Source organism: Miniopterus schreibersii, assembly GCF_964146895.1.
Source record: "Miniopterus schreibersii genome assembly, chromosome: 3".
NCBI classification, from domain to species: domain Eukaryota; kingdom Metazoa; phylum Chordata; class Mammalia; order Chiroptera; family Miniopteridae; genus Miniopterus; species Miniopterus schreibersii.
The window spans coordinates 43,764,608-43,792,435 of NC_138103.1; the positions used below are offsets into that span (position 1 = coordinate 43,764,608).

The 27,828-nt window shown below is 34.7% G+C and overlaps 1 protein-coding gene across 2 annotated transcripts in view; it reads right to left on the reverse strand.

Moving 5' to 3' along the window:
• Positions 1-26,461, reverse strand: part of WDR36 (WD repeat domain 36) — a 34,334-nt gene extending 7,873 nt beyond the window's left edge. The window contains exons 1-18 of one of the 2 annotated variants that reach the window (XM_081133489.1): positions 26,159-26,461; positions 23,920-23,947; positions 22,183-22,283; positions 21,170-21,287; positions 19,345-19,477; positions 17,133-17,187; positions 15,430-15,562; positions 14,996-15,171; positions 14,549-14,669; positions 14,016-14,081; positions 12,520-12,606; positions 11,295-11,440; positions 7,987-8,101; positions 7,321-7,486; positions 6,951-7,059; positions 4,826-4,905; positions 1,593-1,700; positions 41-138 (exon numbers count right to left, since the gene is read on the reverse strand). In XM_081133489.1, coding sequence (XP_080989615.1) covers positions 41-138; positions 1,593-1,700; positions 4,826-4,905; positions 6,951-7,059; positions 7,321-7,486; positions 7,987-8,101; positions 11,295-11,440; positions 12,520-12,606; positions 14,016-14,081; positions 14,549-14,669; positions 14,996-15,171; positions 15,430-15,562; positions 17,133-17,187; positions 19,345-19,477; positions 21,170-21,287; positions 22,183-22,283; positions 23,920-23,947; positions 26,159-26,320 — 2,002 coding nt within the window. In that variant the 5' untranslated portion in view covers positions 26,321-26,461. The remainder of the gene's footprint in view (positions 1-40; positions 139-1,592; positions 1,701-4,825; positions 4,906-6,950; positions 7,060-7,320; positions 7,487-7,986; positions 8,102-11,294; positions 11,441-12,519; positions 12,607-14,015; positions 14,082-14,548; positions 14,670-14,995; positions 15,172-15,429; positions 15,563-17,132; positions 17,188-19,344; positions 19,478-21,169; positions 21,288-22,182; positions 22,284-23,919; positions 23,948-26,158) is intronic. The other variant, XM_081133490.1, reaches the window with a different exon arrangement.
• Positions 26,462-27,828: the final 1,367 nt, after the last annotated feature.

A 27,828-nucleotide genomic window follows, 5' to 3' on the forward strand; every position in this document is an offset into this window, starting at 1 on the left:
ATACTACACTTCAAAAAGCATTTTACTATTTTGTGATTACCTTGGGTTTGACAAGTTCCAGGAAGCATCACTACTGAAGGAACATAATCTATGGGAAGTGGTCGTAATGAAACAACTGAATATAGGGAAATATTGGACCTGAGAAATAAAAACATAAGCCATATTTTAAAACTTACACAGTTTTTTGGAAAAACTTCAATTACTGGTAACAAACACATAATCACTTCAATTACTCTACAATCTTGAATTTGGCTACAGTTTCCAATCATGTACAACTTTAAAAAAAGATCTCAAAGATAAATAGTATTAATCTGAAAATGCCTTGATTCATGTCATAGATGTTACAAAAAAGTTGTGCATAAACATTATTAATGTTGTGCATAAACATTATTAATCTCAAAAAGGTATCTGAGATTGGTACTGGATAATACTTTTATAAAGTAACATAACCTCCATATATCTGTGTTGTTCTGACAACTGTCAGCCTCCAGTTAAGGAAATAATAACTGAAGGAAGGATGGACTCAGAGTTAAGGCAGAGGGAGAATAAGATAATCAGATCCCCAAGGCTGTAAACAGTCATGGATTTCCCCTTCCCTAGAATGGTCCTCTAAGTGGCCATGTTCCTGCTGCTTTGACCCTGCACCATGACCTTGGATGACTAATCAAGATGTAGCTTCCTGTCCCAAAGTGAGCTAATCAAATTCTGTTTTCCATACACTATGAATTTAGAATGGAAAATAAAAATTGGGAATATCAGATTCTGAGCTATATTAACAGTGGTACTATATACTCCTGCTGCTGAGGTCCCATAGCTACTGTTCTTCTCTTATCTTGATTGTTCAAGCCTCAAAGGTCCCAGGAGATACTCCATTTTGCTTATTAAGGTGGCCAGAGTTTATTTCTATTGTACACTGAATTTACTTAAAAATTTACTCTTGAAAATTTAATTAGAAAATTTTATAATTAGAAAGAGATGTTTTTTTTCTCTTCCTCAATAATAACGTTAAAAGAATTAAAACATCTGACCTCAGGAAACAGCCAAAATTTTTTCTAGGTGCAGATGATGGACCTTTTATCTTGAACTCTTACATGTTTGTCATGTAAGAGGAGTTGGAAGATTACTATATTTTTACATGGTTATGAAGTGTTATGCAACCAGAATGATCTTAGCAAGCATCTTGCCTACACTGACACCTTATTTTATAGATAAAGTAGTCTGAAGTTGAGAAGTGACCAGCTAATGTCATAAAGCAGTACTGGGGTAGTAGCAGGAGGTCCAGGGCCTGGCTGGGGATTCTCTTTTTCTAACACTTTAAAATTCACTTATCCTTTCTGCAAATAAAAGCTAAATATGATAACAGATAATAGTCAGTTGTGTGGTTTAGAATACATACTTGAACAAAGGTATCTAAATTACCAAGCAGATGTTGAATCAGCCACAGACTTATGGTAAATTAACCCTCTGTTAACCATGTGACATTTCCATGTGATTAAAAAGAAAAAGGTGATGTTAGCATCACCTATGGTTGTCTGACAGTATCATCTTCCTTCTCCTCCTTACCCCAAACAGAACTGTATGAACAAACTCACCATAAATAAATTCCAAGATGGTCCACATGGGAAGTGGCCAGAAAGTCTCCGGTAGGGGACATAGTAACATTGAGAGGAGCGGAGTCCAATAAAAAGCTGTCTATGAGGCTAAAAAAAGGATCAAGATGTTAAAGTAGTTAAACTCTACCAAAACATTTCAGTCACAAAATCTATTTTTGTTAAAAGAAAACGAGATAAGAGATACAGAAATTTTTCATTTTTGTTATTTAAAAATCACTGATGAAGTCATCAGTAACAAAGAGCTTGGTCAACAAAGTTATAATGTGAAAATAATCTCTCTGAATGACAACAACCCAGAACACCAAAATGCCCAATTCAATTAACCAGAGAAAAAGTTTCAACAGGGAGAATGCAGGAGGAATTAGTCTTTTTCTAGAATGCCATTTTGGTAGACTGACTTGGGGACATTTCTGAAGATGTCACCTATTTAAATAATCTAATTATCAGTACTCTCTTGTACCCCCAAAAGAGTTCAATCTGAACTTCCAGTAGATTGAAAACAAAGAAATAAAAGATGGTAGTGGAAGGGAATGACAGAAAATTTCAGGGATAAAAAAATTTCAACTCTGCTTCTCTGAGAATCCTACAGAAACAAGAAAACTTTTTCTACTTTAAAAAACTTTATAGGAAACAGTTCAGTACCTACGTAATTTGTTTTAGACAGGCACAATTCCAGGTAGTTACACCTATATGTTACCACACCCAAAGGTTTACTCACTAATACCTTCACTTTTCAGACTATGTAATGAATATATTCATTCTTTAAATATTTAACATGTTATTTAAATGACGAAGCTGCTTACTAAAGAACTAGGAATCTCCAAAGATTGTCAAATTATGGTTTAAAAACGGGAAATCAAAAACCCCAACAGTTACATATAAGTGTATGATGAAATACTGATCCCCACTTCCCTATTTATCTTCTACATCAAGAAAATCAATTCATCCTTATAACGTATGACACAACCCAAGCAAGGTGGAAATAACAACTGTTGGAAAATGTTTTTTTCTCCAATGCCTATTGCAGCAAAATGCATTTATAAATATGCCACGTTGGGCAAATCACTGCTTCTCTTTGAGCCTCCATTTCCTCACTTGTAAAACAGGACTAATAATAGTAACAGTACCTACTCCTATTCCATTCGAATATGAGGGAAGATGAAAAATTAAAGTATACGAAGTGCCTAACAGCTAATGGTAAATGCCAGCTTAGCTGCAATTCGACAGCAGCAGTGTGATATTGCTTTTCAAGCTTTCTCATTCACTCCACTTCTAATCTTAACCAAAGTAGTCTTTATTTTTGTCTTTATTAAAAATATCCTTTGGTTCAAACAGTATAGACATTTTCTTTTAACAATCCCTGTGTGAATCATTTCTTGCTCTTGTTTCTCCTCATGCCTCTGTATTCACTTAAAACTGCCTCAGTGTTTGCTAAAAATAATACATCAGAGTTGAAAACCTGTAGATTTTAAATCTGCTCAACTTTTTACTGAAATAAAAAAATTTAGCAAAAACACCAATGATGAATCAGAGATTGACAGATTTGAATGCTTCCAAATCCTAATTTTTCCATTCCAAAGATAAACTTACCACATCTAAAAAATATCTCGCCAGTTTAGTACTACTACATGTTAAACTCTCTCTCCCATCTAATATGAACTAAAATTAATAAAAAGGAAAATGGCAAGAGCATATGTCAACTGTTCTTGTACAACTTTCCTACTGTAATTAAAGCAATTTGAATTATAATGTTCATTTTTAGAAAAATAGCAAAAGTCCAAGACCACCAACATTTCAAATAATGCCTTTTAAAAACAGATTTTTTAAAAATTAAGGAAGTACCAACTTTAGGTGAACTTTTTGAAGTCAGAGGACACAGCCAACTAAATTTTGCTTTACTCTATTTTAAGTGAAAAAGAGACACACCTATAGACAAAAGTTCCTAGTCATTAGAGCTGGACTGATTAGTAACACTCTTTTGTTGTACATATTCCAAATCTGGTGCCTATGCTGGATGAATAGCTGTGCCTCATTCCTACATCAAACATGAAAGGAAATGAGTATATCAGGGTTTTTCCTTTCTAAAGGTCAAATTGCTTTCAGGTATGAGCTTATCCAATTCCCAAGGAAAAAAAGAGAAGTAGAATTGGACAGAGCTTATTTAGAAATATTTCAGAAGATTAAAAAGTAGTATCTTCCCTCTCATTTTTCTCATCAGTGTCTTTTCTTATGGTATATTACTGTTAAATTAGATACTTTGCTATTCCCATCACTCTTTCCTAAGCAATTCTATGTTAAGTAATATGATTTTAAATTGCATCTGCTTCTATATAATATTTTTAAGAGTATTTTTTAATTGATTTTTTAAAGGGGGGGGTGGAGCAAGAGAGAGAAGAATTGATTGGTTGCCTCCCATACACACCCCAACTGGGGATCAATTCCACAACCTGGGCAGGTCCCCTGACCTGAAATTGAACTAGCAACGCTTTGATGCATGGGACAATGCTCACCCAACTAAGCTACACTGGCTAAGGCTACTCCTATATAATTTTTAACAACAAAACACACACACACACACACACACACACACACACACACACACTTTCTCTCTCTCTTGGTCTCCATTGTTCAAATTAATTAACAAAGTTAGATAACATTTTCTCTTCGAGAGCTGCTTTAGTAGCAAGTTTCAATTTATGAAACAGATTTCTGAACACTACTGGGTTTTACCCAAATCTTAAGACACACATTTTCCATTATTTGAAGGTATTTAAAATGTCTTCTTTCAAGAATTATGTTAGAGACAGAGAATATATAACATACATCAACGGAAGTTAAGGTTTTTGACCTTTTAACTAAATTCAATATGAACAATACAAACAAAATTAAAGTTTGAGTCATAATGTCTGAACTGTATTTTAAAGTATCAAAAAGGCCAAACGAGTTTTTGTAACGTTTACGCAACTCACTTCTATACCTCAATTTTGCAGAAACAAAACCAAAAGGAATTGCATTTTCTCACTATTATTTTTTAAGGCACTAATCCCTGTTATTTAAGGGATCAAAAACAGTCTAAGGATAAAATACCATCAAGTTAGAAAAATCCCCAAATATATTCATATTTTTAAAAGCACATAATCCATTAACTACAGGTAAAAGACAATGATTGAGAAATCTTCTGATAGAGGTTAGGGATTTAAAAATAAACTCACCACCCAGAAGGAAGGTCCCAAGTTCTAACAGAGCAATCCATTGAAGCACTTATTAACCAACGACCATCAGGACTGAAAGCCTTTAAATTAAAGAAAAATAAGAGAGTACATATATAATTTGTTTGTATGTATATATGAGTATGTGTGGGTATTTATGTTTGTAATGTTTGGGTCTGTATTTTTAGCAGCTTAAAGAATGTAAGAAATGAAAAGATGCAGGCTACATGAAAAATTAAGTTTGAGCAAAATTTAGACTGCCTTATTTTATATAAAAGAAAATACCATTTCTTATATACCACTGATTTGGATATAGATATAGATTTAGGCTTTTACATGAATTTAAAAAAGTTATAAAAATTAACAATATCACTCAATTTTAAATCTTTACTCCAGAATCTTCTATATTTCTAGACAATTAACAAACTGTGTTTGATTACAAATCATTTTAAATATAAAACTGTTGTTCTGAGAACATTCAATTAGAAATATTTTATTACCTAATTTCATTATAACCTCTCTGTGAAAGCAACACAAACTACATTTTTCTTGAAAAGAATCTATATATTATACTGGTTTTCTAAGAATAAATCCAATTCTGAATGCAAATTATCTTAAAATATTAGTTACTAATGAAGTCCTTCTACTTTTATTAGTAGTTTCAGTTAAAGATCTCCTTTTCGTTAATCATGTTTTATTTCCAAAATTATATAATTTAAAACTACGATAGTAACGTAGTCAAAATAAATTTAAACTATAAACTACTTAAACCACCATAGAGAGGTTATATCTTTTCTATCAGTAAAAGTGAGTAAATAATAGCTCTCCTTGCCTTCAGCAAGCGTTTTGAGGCTTAAATTAAGTCGGATGTGGAAGAATGCTCAAAGGAAAAACCTGAAGGTTTAAAATGGCAGTAGGCTGTGTTCATCCAGGAGTCTAAGCACACCAAAGACATCGTGACTACCCATATTAGCACATGATATTGGGATAAGTGAACTCTAATTTGTTCATCGGGCTGCAGTAATATTGTGGAAACTCAAAACTTAAGGTACAGAGAGCTCAAGTAACAGAATAGTGTAAGACATTCAAGGGTGGGAAAAATGACTCTGATAGGTAATAATGTTATAAACACTCATAGATTTAATTTAACAGGAGTAATTTATTACTGAGTAGGAGAAACTCCAGACACACAAGTCGAAAGTAAAATGTGAAAAGGAAAGAAACAGGAAGATGGTTGGCACTGACAGATGTTTTCAAAAATGCTATTTCATTAGAATTACCCCACTCCCACCCTCATTTCTATAGATACTGTCACAACAAATTCTACCAATCTCCAATCTGCAGAACAACACAATTTCCTGACCATTTTCCCCTTATTTTTAAGGAAATGGGTAAACACTGTAAATTCTGATTTTTGGTGTGAGAACTAATAAGTAAAAGTAGCTGTTGGGACTGCCACTCAGTAGCTAGGATTTTATTTTATTTTTTTCTCTCTTTTCAAGTAAATCAAGGCATCTGCAATTGATACAAAATGACAATATAAACTTAATATGGTCCTCTACATACACTTTTAAACCAAAGTACTTCTTATCATTTCATATATCCCACTATAAGAACATAATAGTAAGCTAAAACACATTATTAATGAAACTTTTGGAATTAAGCTATATGAACTTTAGAAATAAAACAAAACTAGAATAAACCAGATATACCAGATATTCTGAGTCTCACAGTATTAATTTGTTATACATGCAGAAAACCAGAAATAAGTTCCTTCAGCCTAGTTTAATATTAAGTCAAAAATGATATACTTATGTTTCAATAGATCATTCAGTCTTCAAAGTATATTTTAGCCTTGTTTAGAGTCTAAGAGAAAAAGATAAACTCTGTGATATATATTTTGATCTAATGGCATTAACTCCCTGAGAAATATTAAACTTCTTTAATTCTCCTTAAACATTTTCCTTAAACATCTCTTTGAAAATTAGTCTCCAAATTATTTGAGTATTTCCTCACATGATGAGCAGTTTAATGCTATTCAAGGAAAACAGTTTCAATTATTTGAACATTTTTAACCTTAACAGAAGTAGAAATGAGTCGTTTTGTTTAAACATCTGATTTGTTTTACCATATCATTTATTTGGCCTTGGTGTCCAGAAAACTCTCTGACAATCTTCCTAGTTTCTATGTCCAGAACACTAATGGAGAAGTCATCCAAGGCAAGTCCCAGAATGCCACTAGTAAGATAAATGAATCAGTTTTAATAAACAAACAAACAAACAAACAAACAACCTCCCCCCAAAATCCTTGAACTAAAATCTCACAGTAATTTTAATTTTTTTAATCAAGTATACCTTTGGAGAAATTAAGCAAAAATGTTGTTGTTTTTTATATTAAAAGTCTGATTTTTCCCACTTGGCAAATTATGTACTTTAAATTAAGAACTTCTACCAAAAACACAAGAAGAAAATTAATTATCATTAAAAGAAAACCTTTACCTGTCTCTATGTAGCAGCATTATATTTGGAGATGAATCGAGGCTCATAGAATGGATTAAAATTTTGTTTTTAAAGTTCCAGAACTTGAGTAATCCTTCACTACCAGTTGTAATTGTCAACTGGTTTAATCCATCCACTGCAACGCCTCTAACAGAACCTTTATGAGCTTTAAAGCATATGTTAAAAGAAAAAGAGAAATAAGAATAAGCTTTGTGTCTCTGAATACTACACAAAGAGTGATTCCTTCATTTAAATATCTAAGTTCCACTATTTGCCCTCCCTAAAATTTTGATATTACTCTGAATTTTAGGGAGTAGGGAGATTATTGTATTATTTGAGTAAAAACAAAGTCCATCAGATTAATACACAAAGGTTTCAAAAAACAGTTAAGATTTTCTGCTTAAAACAAGAAAATGAAAATTTTAATTTGTATAATATCCACTTTCCCCTAGCGCCCATGACTCCATTTTCTTTGAGTATTTCAACATGGTGGTTATAATAAATGTAATCGCAGTATCTGTCATATAGGGTTGACAATAACCCATCTACAACTGTAGCAAAATGGCTGGCACTCAAGAGTTTAACACATGCCAATGACAGTTATTAGCCTTGTATCTATCTACCTATATTATTTTTTTAATAAGAAAAAGAAAAAAAATTCAATACCTTGATCCTCGCCAAACCTTCCTCGATGTAGACCAGACTGCATGTTATATACATCTACAGTTCCTGATGAGAGACCAATCACAGCAAAGTTTCCACAAGAAGTTATATCCACTGCCTTAGGGGAAAAAATTAAACACAAATGACACAGCAAATAACTAACATTTTAATTGTACTTTATAGTTTCCAACGTGTTTTTTATCTACTAATTACTTTAAAAAAAATAAAAAGCAGGGCATGACAAATGAATTAGTTCATTAATTTTCTTAAACATTATTATATTTGGGTATATAAGAAATATCTGCTTGATTCTATCTCCTTTCTCAAAGAAGTATGAATAAATTATTATCCAAGATAATAAAACATAACCAAAGTTAACTCAGTTGAAATTTACAAAGTCAGAAGAATTGTGTTATCAGCTGGTCTCAGTTCACTGCTAAAGTCAAAGCAGTCCATTCCCTAAGTTGTCCTTATCTTACCTTACTTCTGTAATTGCTTCTACAGCTGATATTAAACTGAAAACATAGCATTAGAATGTCCAATAAAAAAGTTCAAAATAATTTAATTATGACATATTAGGAAGGGAATACATAAGACACTACATAGAAAACATTCGTTTATAAGCAGTTTCTCTAAAATAAACTCATATTTTAATACTTAAAGTGTCAATACTGTATTAATGAGCTGTCTTTTTTTGCATGTTAAAAACATGAGACTGGTTCTATTTGGGTCATGGACAGAGAAATCACTGATTGCCAGTGTGTCAATCACATGTTACTCACCCAAGAAAAAATTCAAAATACTGCTGAATTTATGTCTAAAGAAATAGATAACTTTCAAGATAGAAAATAAAATATTTAATAGAGGCTATATAACTGTTCAAAGCTCTTGACTCAGATACACTATGACCCAAGTCAAGACATACTTACATAGCATTCACATAAGTATGTTCCACTTATATATATTCTAGGTAATGAAACCTTATTCCTTAAAAAAAATAAATATACACACACACACACACACACACACACACACAGACACACACACACATATATATAGAGAGAGGAAATTGTGGACTAATCTTTAAAAAGCATTCTATCTTCCTAAACAGAACACAGGTATAATCTTACTTTGAAAAACTTGTAACTGTTTACACTACGTTGTACAGTTATAATATGAGGAACTCATGGAGATACTAGGCTATAATCTACAAGTAGTAAAGGCTCCTGATGTACTTGCTATACTTTTTATAATTTGTATTTATTTATTTATTTTATTATTTTTTTATTGATTTTGAGACAGGAAGGAAGAGGTAGAGCAAAACATCGATGTGAAAGGGAAACATAGATAGACTGCCTCCTGCACATCCCCTACCAGGGATAGAGCCCGCAACCCAGGCATGCACCCTGGCCAGGAATCAAACTGGCAACCTGCCGGAGCAAGGGATAATACCCCACCAACTGAGCCACACTGACCTGGGAGAACTTGTATTTATTTTAATAGGATTTATTGTTGTTAGTGGGTCTGCTTCTGGTAATCTCCTTATTTGTTCACTCTAATCTCTTATAAAAGAGAGCATAAGCAAAGCAAAATGAGTAAGCTTGAGAGGGTTTCCTTTGAGTAACAAATTGCACTTTAGTATATGGGCTGTCTGATAAATACTTTTGTTTATTACTTACTGGTTACTGGCTTTGTTCCAGGTAGCTGAGTTTGCCAAACAAATGACTAAGTACATACATATGCCCAATGTTCTATGAGTCATCATTATAGGCTGTGAGTTAAGAGCACAGGTTCTAAATTGAATAGTCCTAGGTTCAAATCCCAGCTCTTACATTTACTAACTTTACTGACCTTAGGCATGTTACTCATTATATTAAGCCTAAGTTTTATAGTCTACAAAAAGAGGCTAACAATAGACCATATCATAGGATTGTTGTGAGGATAATATAAAATAATATGTGCTGGGCAGAGACCCTAGAACAAAGTAAACACAGAAAAACCTGTTAGCTTTTATTATCATTACCACTACTATTACAACAGCTACTCAAAACTGAGCACGTAAACATAAGACACCTAAAATAGAATCTCTATGGTTTAGAAAACAGGATAAAATCTTAAGACTGGATTTTTGTACTATGGATAATAGAGCATATATACTTACAAATAAATTTGTACAAAATAGGATCAAATGTGGAGTTAAACTTTTAGTAAGTATTTTCCAAATCCTATCTGCCTCCTTTATAGATACTGACAAGCTGATCCTAAAACTCATATGGAAATGCAAGGGACCAGGATAGCCAAAACAATCTTGGGGGTGTGGGGTCAGGGGGAAGAATAAACTTGGAAGATTCAATCTTCCTAAATTTAAAACTTACTAGGTAAAAGGAACCATAATCAAGACAGTTTGGTACTGGCATAAAGATGGGCATATTGAACAATACAAGAGAATTGAGAGTCCAGAAATAAACCCTCACATTATGTCAAATGATTTTGGGCAAGGGCACCAAAACCATTCAATGGGAAAAGAATAATCTTCTGAACAAATGATGCTGAACAACTAGATATCAATATTAATGCAGAAAGGATTATAGACCTAAACCTAATAGCTAAAACTATGAAACCCTTAGAAGAAGTCACAGGAGTAAATCTTCATGGCCTTGGGTTAGGCAATGATTTTTCCAAAACCATCTATAACTCATTAAAAGATTTAGCTAAATCCTACTCATATAGTGAAAGAAATCAAAGAAAGAAGGAAGAAACTAAAGAAAAGAAAGGAAGAAACCTTCAGATTCACATTCACTGAATATAGTACTATACACTCAACATAATTCAGGTGAAGAAATATATTAATAGCCCTGGCCAGTGTGGCTCAGTTGGATGGAGCTTCGTTGTGCACCAAAGGGTTGCTGACTTGATCCCTGGTCCGGGCACATATGGGAGACAACCAATCTGTTTCTCTCACATCAATGTTTCTCTCTCTTTCACCCCCTTTCCCTCTCTCTAAAATCAATAAAATATGTTAAAAAGTATATATATATTAATAAATGCTGGAATCATCTTCAAAGGGTGTTCTGAATAATCCTATATTAATCAGAAAATTTAAATAACCAATATGCTATATCTGATTAAGCAAAGCTTAACTTAAATCTAAAGTAATTCTCTGCAAGTTGGAAAACTTAACACTATTAGGGACTAATTTCAAAATGTTAAACTCTGTTCTTTCAACCAATATTATTGAAAAAGTTGAGTATAACAAGACTACCATAGGACAGTTTTATGGGGAAAATGCCCTCATAAACAAGCTCACTTACTGTTGCAGTTATGTCATCTTTCTTCAGCTCTTTTGGCTTGAGAAAGTAAGCACCTATTGTAGATCTTTGATAGTTCCAGGTTGAGCAAGACAGCTTACCCTGATGGCAAGCAATGATACCATCCCAGTCACTTTCACGAGCTTCCTCTAAAACATAATTAAAATCAGAAGTTGATTGCTTTTCATTCCCCCCACTCATTCATTCACCTATTATTTATTAAGCATCTAATATTCCATGTTAGTAGAGACACAATTATAAACAGGCAATTCCTAACAGTGATCAGCTTCCAACCTAACAAGAGATTCCGATTAGAAGAAATCATAGTAAAGTATGATAGTGCCTTATAAGAGCACTCAGGAAGAGTTTGCTAAGAAATTTGGGAAGGGTAATAAACAGCTCCCTGAAAACAGCAGTAAAATAAGTAAAAATTAACTGGGGGGATGGGGTAGAAGGGCACACACAGGCCCAAGAATAACCTGAACAAACTTAAGTACAGCAAGGAAGGCAAGTATTTTCTTGAGTGGGGTGAGAAGAGGGCAAGGCAGTTGGGACACAGTGCAGTCTTAAAAGTCATGTTAAGGAGATAAGATTCGCCCTAGAGGTAGTAAGGGGCCACTGAAAGATTTTTAAGATGAGTGACACTATTCAGATGTTCTAGAAAGATCATTCAGTTCTAAGATAAAAAACAGAAAGGAGGGTGGCCAAAATTAAAGTTTAAAAAAAATCAGTCATCAGGTTGTTATAACCATAAAGTAAAAGTGGTGCCCATACAGTTAGTTCTATGAGTTTTCATTCAACAATCCCATCACCTATATATTTTTCTTCAAATTACTTCTTTGAATGAAGCACTGCTCAAATGACACAGTACATACTAAGACCTCAGTGTATTTAGATCTTTATTAGTCAGAGCTCTGTGTTCTCAGTTCTTGCCTTTTTACATTAGTGACTTTCACTGTACCAGGCATACGATAAAATAAAAAGGGCCACAAAGTGATATATCAATCACTGTTTATTAATAGCTCTTACAGAGACGAGCAAAGCCTGAAATAGATAACAAGTTCAAATTTTTAGTCTTCACATAAGATTAGGACGCACTTGGGATTACTTTCCAGATACTTATTAATATTTGCAAAAACATCTATTAAAATGGAAGAAATAAAGAAATATAAAGTAGGAAATAAATGATAAAGCAGAACTTCTCAAAACACAGTATGAAGTTACTTACCAGCGGCAAACTTTGTGATAGGCGGAAGTCTCACTGACAGGGTATTCTGAAGTCCTTTACGTTTGACTCTTTTTTTATTTATTAATCCTGGGGTTGGGGAAGAGGAGAACATAGCCATGAATCCTTCTTAATGAAATGTACATAAAAGTTATTCACTGTTACATAACTATAAATTTCAAGATATTCCCATTTAAGTCAGAAGCAAAATAAAGATGTTATTACCACTATCATTAAGTTGCTTGTGAAGTTTAACCTAAGTAATTATGCCATGTTTTAAACTATAAAACATAAATAACTGAAAAAAGGTAAAGTATCTTTTTTTGCAGATGGAGTAATGGTGATACAGTCATGTCAATCAAGACAAACAGCCAAGCCCGGCCAGGCGTGGCTCAGCAGTTGAGCATCGACCTAGGATCCAGGCGATCAGGGTTCGATTCCTGGTCAGGGCACATGCCCGGGTTGTGGGCTAGGCAGCCGATCAATGACTCTTTCATCACTGGTGTTTCTGTCTCTCTCTCTCCCTCTCCTTTCCTCTCTCTGAAATCAATAAAGATTTTAAAAAACAAAAAAAAAGAGAAACAGCCAAATTATTAAAAGTAATGTTTCATTGGACCACATACAGAACCAATACCAAAAAAAAAAATCGGCGAGTCCCTATAATGCAGCAATATTCAGTATCATTATAATATATATGTTATATTTACTTTTTTGTATTACATTATATTTCTAACTGCAACAAAAATCACTTTCATATTACCAAAAAAAAAAAAAAAAAAAATTAGGAAATTATATTAATATATGTAAAATATGACTGCGTAATTATAAATATGTAGGACCAAGAGGAGGAAAACCAAAAAAACTCCAAGGAAATGAAAAGACAACCTGAATGAGGATATGTTATACTGCTATTGTGAAGATTCTTAAAGATATCAAATTTCTTCAATTTAATTCTAAAGAATTATTTTGGATACTGATTTTAAAATGATCCTGAAATTCATCTGGAAGTATATAAGTGCACAAACAGCCAGGATATTAGATTAAAAAGTAGAGTAATTATGAAAAAAACTGAAAAACATTTTTGTTTAGTAAACAAAATCTTTCAAATGCTGGAAGACGTGGGAAGGAACAGAGAACAAAATGTAACCTATTTACAAAAAGGTGGGACATTTTCATGCATTCCCTAAGCTCCTTTTCATCTTTAAAACTCTGCACTTTACAGACGGCTCATTAGACCATCAATGTCTTTTGGGTGGAAGCTGTATGTTCTTACTACCCAAGATGTCTAACTCTTCTCGATAATCTAATAGCAGCACCTCAACCACTTCTATAGCAACACTGAACTTAGGAATCTTACTACTAGCCTTCCACACAAGGGTTTTTTATTTCATCTAAGAAAAGAGAAAATGTGTCAATAAAATCTCTCTGGTCATCTCACAGAATCTTGAAATGTTTCCTTTGTGATCAGCAGGTTTTTTTCCACCTTGCAAATGACCTACCATGTCCCAAGCTCTTGTTAAATTTTTCATGTATTGTGGAAAATGACTGAAGAGTTCCATCTTGACCTGTTGACATACATAAGAAAATACCTAATCAAGCTTCATCAAAACAATGGACCATCTGAATCACAGGTCTCATAAAATTAGATTCTACAAAAAGACTGGTTATAGTTTGGGACACTTTAAAAGGACAGCCAGATCACAACTACATACTTCATTACAGTATTGTGCACAGAATCCTACTTCTTAGAACAAAAAATAAAGTGAGGCACTAATAATTCTCAGCATATTACTAGAAGAGGCAAGGGCTACATTTTCAGAATCTGACCATTTTGTCTCTCAGGATTACTACACAGAATGACACTATTCAAAAAGAATTACCTCATTCTTCTTTGCCCCATTTTACCCAGATTTTCAAGCTAATCAAAATGATATTTAAATTTAAAAATGTGCAAATACCAAGCTTAATAAATATTAGCACCCTGTTCTCAATACTTACTGGACTCAACTAATAGCATGAAGCAGAAACTTACTTGCGCTAAGAATTTGTTGTCCATTTTGTCCATAATATTTAATTTTGGTAAGAGGAGCACTATGTCCCATTCTGAATCTCAAAAGCCGGCCTTCACCCATGGGACCATCAAATATCCATATCTGCCAAGAAACAAAGGTTAAGGTTCTTCCACAATGTAAGTGATCTGCAAGCAGTCAAATCTTCTTCAACATAAATCAACTGGCACTGGGTAGTGCTGGCCAGGCAGCTGACCCTGGAGTGGGGGCTGGGGGAGAGATAAACTATATCGCTTCTCACTTGACTGCAATCAATGTAACCTGCTGTGTTTTTAGTTTCATCTATACCAGTAGCTTATTCCATACTCCTTCCGTCTTCTAAATTCCAGGCTGATGAATTACAACAAACTTGTAATAACCTAAAGAGCAGGACAGATGAGCCAGGAAGATGACAACAATAATCATAATACCCTAAGAGCATTGTCTGCACCATTTGTGACAAGAAGTGGCTCTCTGTGGAGAAATGTCAGTCCGGCAATTGCTGTAGAATGTGCATTTCTCATTTGATTGATAAATTTTTTGTCTTCAAGATCCCAGAGTCCAATATGGCCACATGGGCTTCCAGCTGCCATTATTGGATGACCATCTGTTATTGAAATAAAATATATTAACAAAAGTATGCATCATAAAACAACCAGTCAATTCTTCTTTCTACCCTTTTAATCCATAAACAAAGTTAGAAAAGACTATACACCAAGAATCTATCAATGTTCCTTGGACTCTATATACTCCAGTATTTCATTCATTTCTATTAAATTACAAGAAAACATCAATTAAGAAAATTTCTGCGAGCTTCAAGTAATGCACTTTAAGTGTTCTTAAGTCTTATCAATAACTAAGTTACCTGTGCGAAATGAAATAGAAGTAATAGGTCCCCAGTCTTGACGAAACTTCATTAATGTTTCATCAAACTTAATGTTGTGAATGATAACCTGACCCGACATAAGACCAACAGCAACAACATCAACAGCTGGTGCCTGAAAATGAAATTATTCAACTTTGTAAATATTTTCAAAGAGCTTTAATAATCCTGATTACATACTTCATTACTTACATGTTATCAAAAGAAATTGTTATTTAGCACAGAAGTATTTAATAATAATTTTTTTCCAAGTTACTTCCCACTTTCAAATCTGGAAGTCACCATTACCTCCCCTCCCCCAAAGCATGGCTGACTTGGTAAGAAAACAGCTATAACAGAAAAGAAAGCTCAGGTGTGAAATCACTACAGATCATTGACTGGATGGAAACAAAAAAAATAGACAACTCTTAGAAAACATAAAGGCTTGCCATATTTATGGCAACATAAAAAGTTAACTACAAAGGAAGTGAAGAGTTGTTTACTCAAGGAGAAACTTGTAAAATATGTTAAAAGGCAAAGAAGTTTTACACTTAGTCTGTTCCAGCTATAACAGCCTATGGGTCTTTCCTACAGGCTCTGTAACAAGTTTCTCTAGCACAGAAGATCAATGCCCAAGACCATTATAGAATGGAATCAGGCTAAACATTTTATTGATTTACCATCATATGACTACTATGCATAAGCCCCTGTGTAGAAGCTGTGGATACTAAAACAAGTATATCCCTTGCCCTCAAGGGACCTTAATCATCTGATACCTTTGGGGTCTTCTGAGTAGGCAAAAACAGAACAAGGTTGGTAATAATGAGAAAGAACGACGAAATGCATATAAACTGGGTGGATATAAACAATGAATATTTATTTATTTATTTATTTATTTATTTATTTATTTATTTATTTATAATATATCTTTATTGATTTCTGAGAGAGGAGAGAGAGGGAGGGAGGGGGGAGGGAGAGAGAGAGAGAGAGAAACATCAATGATGAGAGAGAGTAATTGACTGGCTGCCTCCTGTACACCCCTGACTGGGGATCGATCCCACAACCCGGGCATGTGCCCTGACCGGGAATGGAACCCCAATTGCCTGGATCCTAGGTGGCCGCTCAACCGTTCAGCCATGCCTGGCCAGGATAAACAATGAATATTTAGAAAGACAAGGGTACACTAGCTGCCTATTGTATCAAATATACATAAAAGATTCTCTGCAGACATACTTTCATTCATTCAGACATGTTCTGTACTCATAAAAACAAATAGCAGTTATTTCTGGGAGAGCCCAGAAATGTTAATGAAATATTAGGATTTGGGCCCCAATTATTTTAAGCTACAAATCTCAATATCCTGACAAATGTCTGAATGACCTATAATGTTTCACTGAACAACTCATCTCCACTCTGTACAAGGCACTGGACTACATGCTTGCAGAATGATTGGTAAACATGGTTCCACAGCAATCACTGGTTAAGAACCTAATTTTAGGCAAAACAGTTTTCACAAAGTTTATAGGCAAAAGTTTTATTATTTGTTTTCAATTACATTTCCAAAATAATATTGTTAGCATAATATTTTTAAAGATAAACTAGTCTATGTATTATTTTGTCTTTAAGTCTAAAAATATAATTGACCCCTGAAACTGAAAGATACTAATACTAACTTTGTTTCTTCTTTGACTTAAGAAAATACTAACCTGCTGAAGAGCTGTCACTCCAACTTTCCATCCTGGAAATGTATATAGAAGTTTACTACAAGAAAAAAAACAGTCGAAAGCTATTTTTTGGAGAAAAACAAAATCAACTGGACATTAAAAATTTAAATAACAACGTGATACTCTGCCCCACACTATTCTAAATATACATATTAACTTATTTAATACTCAAAACAATCCCATGAGGCTGACTTATATCACTTTCCAGATAAAGAAACCAAGAAACTTAAATATGTGACATAATTAAGCTAAGGTCACATGACTAATAATTGATAGAGCCCAGAGAGATCAATTTCATATCCCAAGCTGCTAATAACTACTACACTATTCCAACTCTTTATAAAAATAGAGAAATACATGAGTAAAAACTACTTCATATTAGAGTCTACAATAGAAAACAATCTTAGAATATAGGCAGATCTCATTTTTCACTGCAATGTTTCTAGAAACATATCAAAAGGGATCATAATACTACTCATATATTGTATAACTGTTACAGGACAATGATGCTACTGCTCTAAATTTTGGAATCAAGCCATGAGTAAGTAAGTCCATGGAGCAAACACGTATCTGAAATTGTTATAATGATAATCAATAAAGTACTAAATCATGTATTAAATTCTGTAAGTGGGTACAGATTAGTTCACCCAACGATTATGGATTCTTAACGTACAATAGAGTATAAACATTATATGAACAGCCTAAAGAGATAACCATAGGGGCAGAGACAATACTGTATTTCAGTCATCCCTGAGCCTAACACAGTCAATGACATTTGTTAAACTGAATGGAAACACTGATTTAAAACTAAAAACTAGGCCATTTACACCTTGGAATATTATACAGCTGTAAAAAAGGGTCCCTTATCCTATGAGACAACATGGTGGGACCTGGAGAGTATTATGCTAAGCGAAATAAGCCAGTCAGAGAAAGACAAGTGTTACATGATCTTACTCACATGTGGAATCTAATGAACAAAATAAACTGATGAACAAAATAGATCCAGAGACAAAAAAACAAGGAACAAACTGACAAATCTCAGAGGGAAGGCAGGGGTGGGTGGGGAGAGATTAACATAAGAACTTATGTGCACATATCCATAACCCATGGACACAGACAACAGTGGGGTTAAGGCCTGGGGGGAGGGGTACACTGTGAAAGGGATCAATGGGGGAAAAAGGGGACATTTGTAATACTTTCAACAATAAATATAAAATAAATAAATAAATAAAACTAAAAATTAGGATAAATGTTAAACCTCTGATAATCTTATTTTCTCTTTTGAATATTTAAGGACTTTGGAAAGGACAATTTAGATGGTCATATATATCTATATATACATCTATATATATAGTTATATTTTACTTATTGACTTTAGAGAGAGGAAGGAGGGGGAGAAAGAAAGAAGAGAGAGCAAGAGGGGGAGAGAAAGAGGGAGGGAAAGAGAGACTGATTTGTTGTTCCACTTATTTATGCATTCATTGGTTGATTCTTGTATGCAACCTGACCAGGGATCAAATGTGCAACCCTGGCGTATTGGAACGATGCTCTAACCAACTGAGCTATTCGTCCAGAGCTTGATGGCCATATATTTTTGTTTGCTTTTTTTAAATGCTATATAAAGAAGCCTGAGCTGCCACTTTTTTCCTCTGGATAAATGTTCAAGTAACAGGTAGAGGTATTCAAAATCAATTATCTAGCCCTCCAACTATACCAATAATATTATAGTAGATGTCTATCATGCTTGCAATTAATGATGAGTACTTTTACCCTGAAACCATTCTTAAATGCTACCACTAAATTGATACTGATTTGCTTTGCCTTCTTTTACTTTCTTAGTTTATTAAAACAAGAAGCTGCCCAGTGACAATCTTGTAATTAATTATCTTCTGAACTTACGTTATTTTATTAGAGCCTTCTTCTACAGTTACATGGTTGTTGTTTTTTACAATGACTAGGGCCATTAGTATATACTTTTGAATGGGCATATATGAAGCTGCCTACCATGTGCCATGACTGCATGCCAGCTTTCACAAGTGATGCCATGAGTAACAATTCCAAAAACATGTATAATTATTCAAAGCCCTCCAAGTAAACATATAAAGGCAGAGAGAATTGAGAGACTTAATTATGCGTTAGAGAGCAGTAGGTAAGATAGGAGCCACCCATATTATGTTCTAAATAAAGTGCTCACTTGGATTTCACATTCCACAACTGTAGGCTTCCTTGTTCACTGCCAAGAAGTATTTTATTCAAGTAGGTACTTGGATGCAAAATTGCAGAAATTTTAAATACTGATTTATCAAAAGTCAATTGCAGGTATTCTTCTGCAAAAGTAAAAGTTATAACATGCAATTACTTTTTTATAAACTAGTTCAAAATATTTTTCATATACCTATATAAGTCTACCATATCAAAGACCTATATGCTAATATAAATCAAAAACATATACTAACCTATAAACATTTCATAAGAAATTAAACAAACGTGATGGGGGTAACTTATAAATGTAACTTAGACTGTCAAACTGTTTCTAAGAGTTCTAATGTCAATATTATTAAAAATTTCACTTGCTGCCAAATTGGTTTATAGAAATGCAAAATAAAAACTTAAAAAAAGTGACACTAGGAATCAGCCTTAATATTTTTATAATCAATAGTGAATGTTCCACGTAAATTGCCTGCTCTGAGCTCTTCCAGGGAGTGACAGGTCAAATACCTACAGAGCTTGGTGGGCTACTCAAAGATGTAAAAAATAAGAGACAGAGACAAACCTTGGTGAAACTAAAAACATGCTTCTCACACATTTCCACAGAAGAACTTCTAACATTTTTTGATATTTTTTATATGTTTAAAATTCCTATGTATGAATTTTGTTTTCTACTTCACACATGGTTCATCCATGATGAAAATAATTTTTCACTAAATTTTCCAATAAATTTGAGTTTCCAAGAAGGTACTCTTCACTTAATCTTTAGTTTCACATATTATCTGGCACACTGTTGCACACTCCCAGGGGCATGTGTATCCCAGTTTAAGAAGCATAGATACAGGTAAAAATTACACAGTTTACTTTAAATACTATTTTTAAAGATCCTCGCCTTTATTTTTAATTAAGAATTTTACTTAAAATCATTACAGACAGCTCCCTGAAGATACTGGTTCAATGTGCTGCTGTAACAGTAATAAAAAGCTGGACATCAGCATCTATAGAAAGCCAGTTAGACTCCATAAGAATCAGATTCTCAAACATCATAAAAGGCCTTTTAATATCCATCTGCACAGGCACCACTTTTAGAGTTCTGTTCCCTCTACCTGAGCAAAGACAAAACAAAGAGTGACTAATTTGAATAACATGGAGTAATTCCCAGGAGGGCCATCGCTAGGATTTCTACTAAAAGCAAACTTACTGAATAAAACAATGAGTTGATCAAGAGGTAATATAAGATAAAAATGTAAGCAGATTAAAAAACTTAGAAGCTGAGACCCACAGAGTTTTAATGAGGAAAGCTGGGGATATTCTGGGGGTAAATTCCTAATCTTTGAAGATAATACAGTCCTGTAAACATAGCTCAGTGCTGCTGTATAAGGATATCACTGTTAAAGGACACTGACTCATCCTTACAAAAAGGATGTCCATTTTCCTCTGGACTACAGGATATTCAAGTCTCTGTTATAATCTCCTTTACTAAAAGTTGAAAATATAAACCAAGGATTAAGAGGTATAAACATATACCAAAACTCAGTCCACAGAGAATATAACATGTCACTACACTTGGAGAACTGCAATGGAAAAAGTATTAGCTTATAGATAAACACATTCAACGGGTTATAAATAGCTCAACTAGCTGACCACAATTGCTTATCCATTTTTACTTAGAATGTTTCTCCCTATATGTGTTAAAGATTCTTTCTTAAAATTTTTTTACTGCTTGTATGTAAAACCTCTGGTATAGATTTTTAAATTTTCACTATAAACATACTATCCCAAGATAAAACAATAAATTGGTTAATTCTTACCTTCTGAATATATGTGCCAAATAATAAGAATGCTGTCAGTATCAACAGAGATAATGTGATCTCCAAAGGGTTGCAAAAGATGGATTTCTGCCTTATGACCCTTATAGGTATGTACTACCTACAATGTGAAAGTTCAAAAGAATTTCATTACTAATTCATTATGTAATATTATTCATATTAACCAAAAACAAACAAACAAAAAACCATGCTAATCCTGAAGATGTTCATGTTAAGAAACATAGTCCACCTTTTGACTATCCAAGGTTCGATTAAATAGCAAGGAATCAGGCATTTTCACCTGCTCCCCAGCCAGTTCAACAAGAAGGAAATATAGATTAGAAACAGAAATGAGACCTCAGAAGCTCAGCCTCAGAGCTCAGAGAGGAGGCACGCACACAGCTGGGTTCCTCACTCAATCCAACCAGCAAAACTCCATGCATCCTAGGAAAGTGGTATGTGCTAAACGACTAACCTCTACAGACTCCATCAAAAGCTGGCTTCCAGATGAGATGAGGGAAGGAGAGAGACCTAGGGTGCTTCTTCCCGAAACCTTTGTTTTAGGGAAGAAGTACTGTGTTCCTCACTAACTACAGCTCTTTCTCCATGGTTTCGTTTCTCACCAGGCTCCAGTAACACTATTTCTTCTCCTTTTCCCTTTGCACATATATCTCCCAGGGAAAACTACAAACTGCAATACTTTGCAAAAAACAACATTTTTCCTAACTCTCTAAAAACCCAAATATCTCCCATTAATGAACTCCACAGGTAAGTTGCCATTCTACTACAAGTAGTGATGAGATGGAGGACTTTGGGAACAAACGTCAGTCCATTCGAACCTTGAAGAGTATGATAATTCTATCACATGGCTATCTAGCCATCCCATAAAGCAGTGGTGCAAATGTGAAGTCCCAGAACATCCCAGATGAAGAATGGCAACATTCAAGTTCCCTCCACTATCATGACAATCAACTACTGATTGAAAAAGACAAACAAAATAGTTCGGTGATACAAACCTCTTTATTACGGGCAAATGCAGAGAAAACATTCCCATAAGCAGCAAAGACTAGCCTCCCATCAGCTGCCATACAGCAGATGTCCTGTGGAAGAGAGTTACCTAGGAAAAAAGAAATAGGAAATAATAAAGAATTGTTACGATCTTGAAGCAGATAAAACGTCAAGTATATGTATAACATTTTTCATAATTATAATTAAAAAATGTGTGTGTGTATGAAAGGTGAGAATCAGAGTATAAAATTTTGACTTTAATAGTTATTTTAGACATCTAATAATAACTACCAGACTGAAATTATGAAATCACTCTAACCCTCTCTAAGCGAATTAATATCTTGTATTTGCAGACATACATAATTCTAAAGAAGTGAAAAGACACTTTTTGAGGTTATTTGGAAAAAATGCTCACTTAATACATAAAACTCTAGCAAATGGACATCCAGCCTGCATGTGAATGTTTTCAGGAATATCAAGTTCACTAATAACTCCAGTAAAATTTTTAAAGTAAATAAAAATTTAGAGCCCTGTATAACTCTACACTTTGAAGAATCCTCAAAAATATTCCATATGATATTCTACATGCTAACCCTTAAAATGAACAATATGGCTTCCACTGTCTTTTCCAAGGTAAATATGCGTATCAACTCTAGCCATTTCTTGTATGATATGATTTCTTGAGTCCTCTCTAATTGTCATGATCACACTGGCCTGTTTTTCTTTTCCTGTTTTGGGGGCTAGAGGATTAGAAGATAGAGGATTAAGCATTTTTCAGGGTGCATATTCCGCACTGGGATTTCATTTACAAAATGCTATTTTTATAGGTTTATTATTCACTTCTGTGTTCAACTTAGGTTACGTTGTCCTTCTGCCTCCTATAATCTTTTAAAAAAAATTGTAAGTTTATCAGATATACCAACTGGATTCCTTACAGTTCTCCTGTTTCTCTTACAAAGATCATATTTGATAGTAAAACTAGAATCTCTCAGCCTTGGCAAACCCTTTACTTTATTAAACTGTTTACAAAAAAATAAATACACCTTCCATTGGAAAAATATCTAAATGTGGGATAAAGAAAAAGTCTTCCTTACAGTAAAAGTAATGATGAAATAGGAAAATCACTATTTGGTAATCATAATACTAACTACTGATTCAGGCAAGAATCATCACTAAATGATAAAAGCAGTGGATGACACTTTGAAGAGTAATAGGATATTCACATAGTCTCAATGTGTCTTACCACAAAATACATATTAATTACAAAGGGCAAAACTTTAAAATAGAGCCTCCTGCCAAACATCACCTTAACAAAGTGATCAAAGTTATTATTGCCAGGAAAAGGGCTAACCAACAAATAGCATGTGCCTCCTAATAGGATTCACTGAGAATTCAGCATCGTTTCTTTGTTATTCTTGACATAGTGCATAAACTGAACCTAATCTTGACAGAAAACTTTTAAAAAATCAAATTAAAGGAAGTTATAAAAAAGAACTAGCCTACACAGTCTTCAAAAATGTTAATGTTGTGAAGCACAAAAAAAAATCTAAAACTATTCCACCTTAAAGAAGACAAAAGAGACATGACAACTAAATGTAACACATGCTCCTGACTTTTTTCTTTTGCTATGTAAGTTTATCAGAAATACATGTTGGAGTCCTTGTATGTTCTATAAGTCTTAAATTATGTCAAAATTTTAAAAAGATACAAAACATGTATAAATTCAGGATAAATTCTACACTTACTTACTGCAACCAGGCTAAGTTTCTGAACCTGTTTAAAAAAAGAAAAAAAATGATTAAATTCTCATTAACAAAAACAATTATAATAATCTAACTCCTGAAGATCAAGATATAACCTCATACATAAATTTGCTATGCTCTCCTTCCTAAAAAAGATATTTATTTTCATTATTAGGAAACTTACAGTTTCAACTATTTCATTAGGAGTGATGAAGGAAAGGGTAGGTGAACGTTTTCTGTTATGGGCCACATGGTAAATATTTTAGAGCTTTGAGGGTTATGTGGTCTTTGTTGTGACTATTCAACCGCTAATGTACCAAGAGAGCAGTCATATATAATAAATAAACAAATGTGTGTGGCTGTATTCCAATAAACTAAATTTATGACTACAGAAATTTGATTTTCTTATAATTTTCACATGCCATGAAATACTATTCTTTTGATTCCTGCCCCCTCCAAACATTTAAAAATGTGTAAACTGCCTATCTCAGAAGCATAGGGCTCAGGGTAGTATAACTGGTAAATCAAACCCTAGAGATACAAGAGTGCTAAGTCTGAAAGGGCCTTTAGAGATTAATTAAATATCCTATGTTTCTTAAGTTAGAGTAGATGCGTGTCTCCATCCCATGCCAAAATTCCATTACACTGCATCCTACTACTATGCAAATTTACTTGCATAGTAGAATAAACATAAACATACATGGGGAAAAAATAAAATGTCCTACAAAAACAAATCATGAGTGGGACTGCTTGTATGCTGTAGTTTGCTTACCCCAATCTATGGCTACTGATCCAGCTGTGTTAACCTTGAGAAAGTTACTCAATCTCCCTGTGCCTCAAAGTCTTCATAAAATAAGGCTGAATATTGATACCCACTTTATGAAATTATTATGAGTATTCAATGAGTAAAATTTGTGTAAAACAGTTAGAATGGAGCCAGTCATATAGTAACTGCTCAATAAATGTTGATTACTATCACCACCACCTCCACCTTGGACATGACTCTCACTTTCCTATTCCACTAATTCAACAGGCTACCAACAACCAGTTCTTCTTGCTAATAACACATTTGATTTTCACAGTCCGTCAAGAAATACAACTTTATAGCACAGTTTCCAGAAAAAGTGCTTAAGTAACACTTGCTATTACCATCTTCCTCATCAAAACAAAAGCTAAGAACCACATGATTTCACTCATATGTGAGATATAAAACTGAGACTGAGAAACACAGACAGACGCGAGTATATGGTGGTTACCAGAGGGAAGGGGGAGAGGGAGGTAGAGGGTAAAGGGAGCCAAATATATGATGATGGAAGATAATTTGACTGTGAGTGGTGGGCACACAATGAGATATACAGATCATGTATCATAGTAATAATGTACACTCGAAACCTATATGACCCTATTGACCAATGTCACCCCAATAAATTTAATTTAAAAAAAAAAAAGATTCCTGCTTTCACAGGGTGTACATTCATTTGGAGAAGATAAAAGAAACAAGTAAACAGCAACAAAGGCTATTTCAATGATTGATGAGATATGAGATATTAAACGAGAAAAACCTATCCCTAACAAGCTGGAAAGCCTTGGGCAAATAACTTAATTTTTCTGAGATTTAGTTCCCTAGTTTACATAAGGGTTCTACGAAATAATCCTATGTACCTTGAGATGAAACCGCTGCCAAGGCTGAGAGTGGCGCTGTGCCAGACGCTCAATATTGGTAGAATATAGATGACTCGGGAAGTATGGGGACATTAGTTTGCTACCAAATATGGGCAGTTCCCCAAATCATAATTAATCTCACCCTCTCCAACGCTCTCAATATATGTTAGTGTGAATCTCTAACCCAGCTTGTGTCACCAAATGCACAATAAAATGCTTTGCAATACTTTCTCATTCAAGAGTGCGGGGTCTAGGGACTTGTCTCAATCACATTTACTTCTCCAAGGGAACTTCAATAATTACTCACTGTACAAATATATAACCAGAGAACTGAACTGTTCCCTAGTACTTTCCCCTGACCAGACTGCCTCCGAAACTCGCCCCAAGTGGACTGCAAGGTCTAAATCAGCACGTGGAGGCGATGTGACGGCGAAAGGGGGGCTGGAAAGGGTTACGGAAGGAAGGGCCGAAAGAGCAGCCCTGGGGGCGGCGAGGAGGGGGAAGCGGGGCAGGACTGGGGGCCCCGGAGGGTGATTCCCGGGAAGCGGGGAAGGAAGAAGTCACTCAAGAAGTCACTCACGTCATAGGTGTGGAAGCTTTTACCCACGCAGGTCGTCACATAGAACCGGCGCTTCAGCGCACTGAACCGCACCACGTGTGGAATGTCGTTGCTGAAAAGCCCCAGGGCCCGGAACCCGGCGAACAGCGCGCTGGCCGTGCGGCCTCCCGCGTCCCGCTCCATGGCGGCGGAGGTCAGGCCGGCTCCGGGCTCCAGTCGCAGGGAAACGGAGCACCAGGTCTTGAAGGCGTCCCGTGGGATCAAGCCTTTGCCGGGACCTCAGACTCACACGCGCTTCCGGTGCCCGCTGCCAATGGCGTCAGTGAAGACTGTCCTCCGTGCAATGGAAAAAGAGCTCCCTCCCGCGCTCCCAGGGAAGGCGCGACTTCGGTTCCGCGGGTCATAGCCTCCAGCTGGTTAGCGGTGCTCCCGGCCTCTGATGCGGCTCATCAGTCCCTCGTTTCGGCCGGACCTTGGGGCAGGAAGGAGGGCGACTCCGAGAGCACTGAGGTCCAGGAGGGCGAAGGAGAGATCAAAGTCTTAAAACTAAAAGGAATCAGCTTAAACATGGGGATATAAAAACATAAAACCATGAGGCTATCAAGAAAAATTTGAACGTTGGCTGGATATTTGATGATAAGAAATTCTATTTATGTAATAGCAGCATTGTTACCCTGTTTTTAAAGGTCCTTATCATTTGGAGACACATATCGACATATTTACGGACAAAATGATATAGCCGTATTTGCTGTCAAATAATTAGGAACGAATTAGGGTTTGGATAAAACAGATTCATAATTTTCGAACCTAGGGAATAGGTATGTGAGAATATGTAATACTATCTTGATGTTTCCAATAAAATTGAAATTTTTCATAATAAAAAGATTTTTCGCTTGCTTTTTACTGAGTGTGTTTACAGTGAAAAAGATTGAAATATCAACGAATGATTGTTTACCTCTCTGTTACAGAATATATTCGCAAACAATTTTAATTACTAGATAAACATTTTTAAAGAATTTTCTAAATTGTATGTAATGCATACATTGTTTTAACAATCAGAAGCAAAGGCTTCTGCATCTATTGGCAGTTTAGGGAGAAAATTGAAGTTTCCCAACCAGTTGTGGACTTTACAGTTCACAAAGCCTTTGATACTTATTTTCTTAATATAATCCTCAATGTAAGGCTGAGAAGGGTTTAGGGCAAAAATCATATTGCTGTTTAGCACATGACAAAAATTGGTTCATTGGGGTTAAGTGATTTGTCCAAAGTTCCAAGATTATTTAGTGTCCCAGATCAGACTAACACAAGGTTTAGAAAAGGAGAAGGGCGGTCACTGAAGAGCAGCTGTCATATTTTCAAGACCTAACCTTGGGCCACATGATGGGTATAGATTCACATTAGATGAAGAACACGAGGTTCCTGGAGATTAGCTAACTTGTCAATTAATTAAAGGTAGTGTAGCAATTTGGATGTAGGCCTGTCTATCAGATTTATGGTTTTTATGACCTACATCTGGACAGTGAGACAAAAGTTTAAAAATTAGAACTATCATGGAAAATCTAGTAGCAGTAGATATACATGTTAGCTGCTGTGCTGGGATCCTTTAAAGAGAGGATGTTATGTGCTGATTGTGAATTTTCCAATTTTAACAGTTGGCCAGAGTTAACTCAGTTGCCTCCCTGAGTTACTTG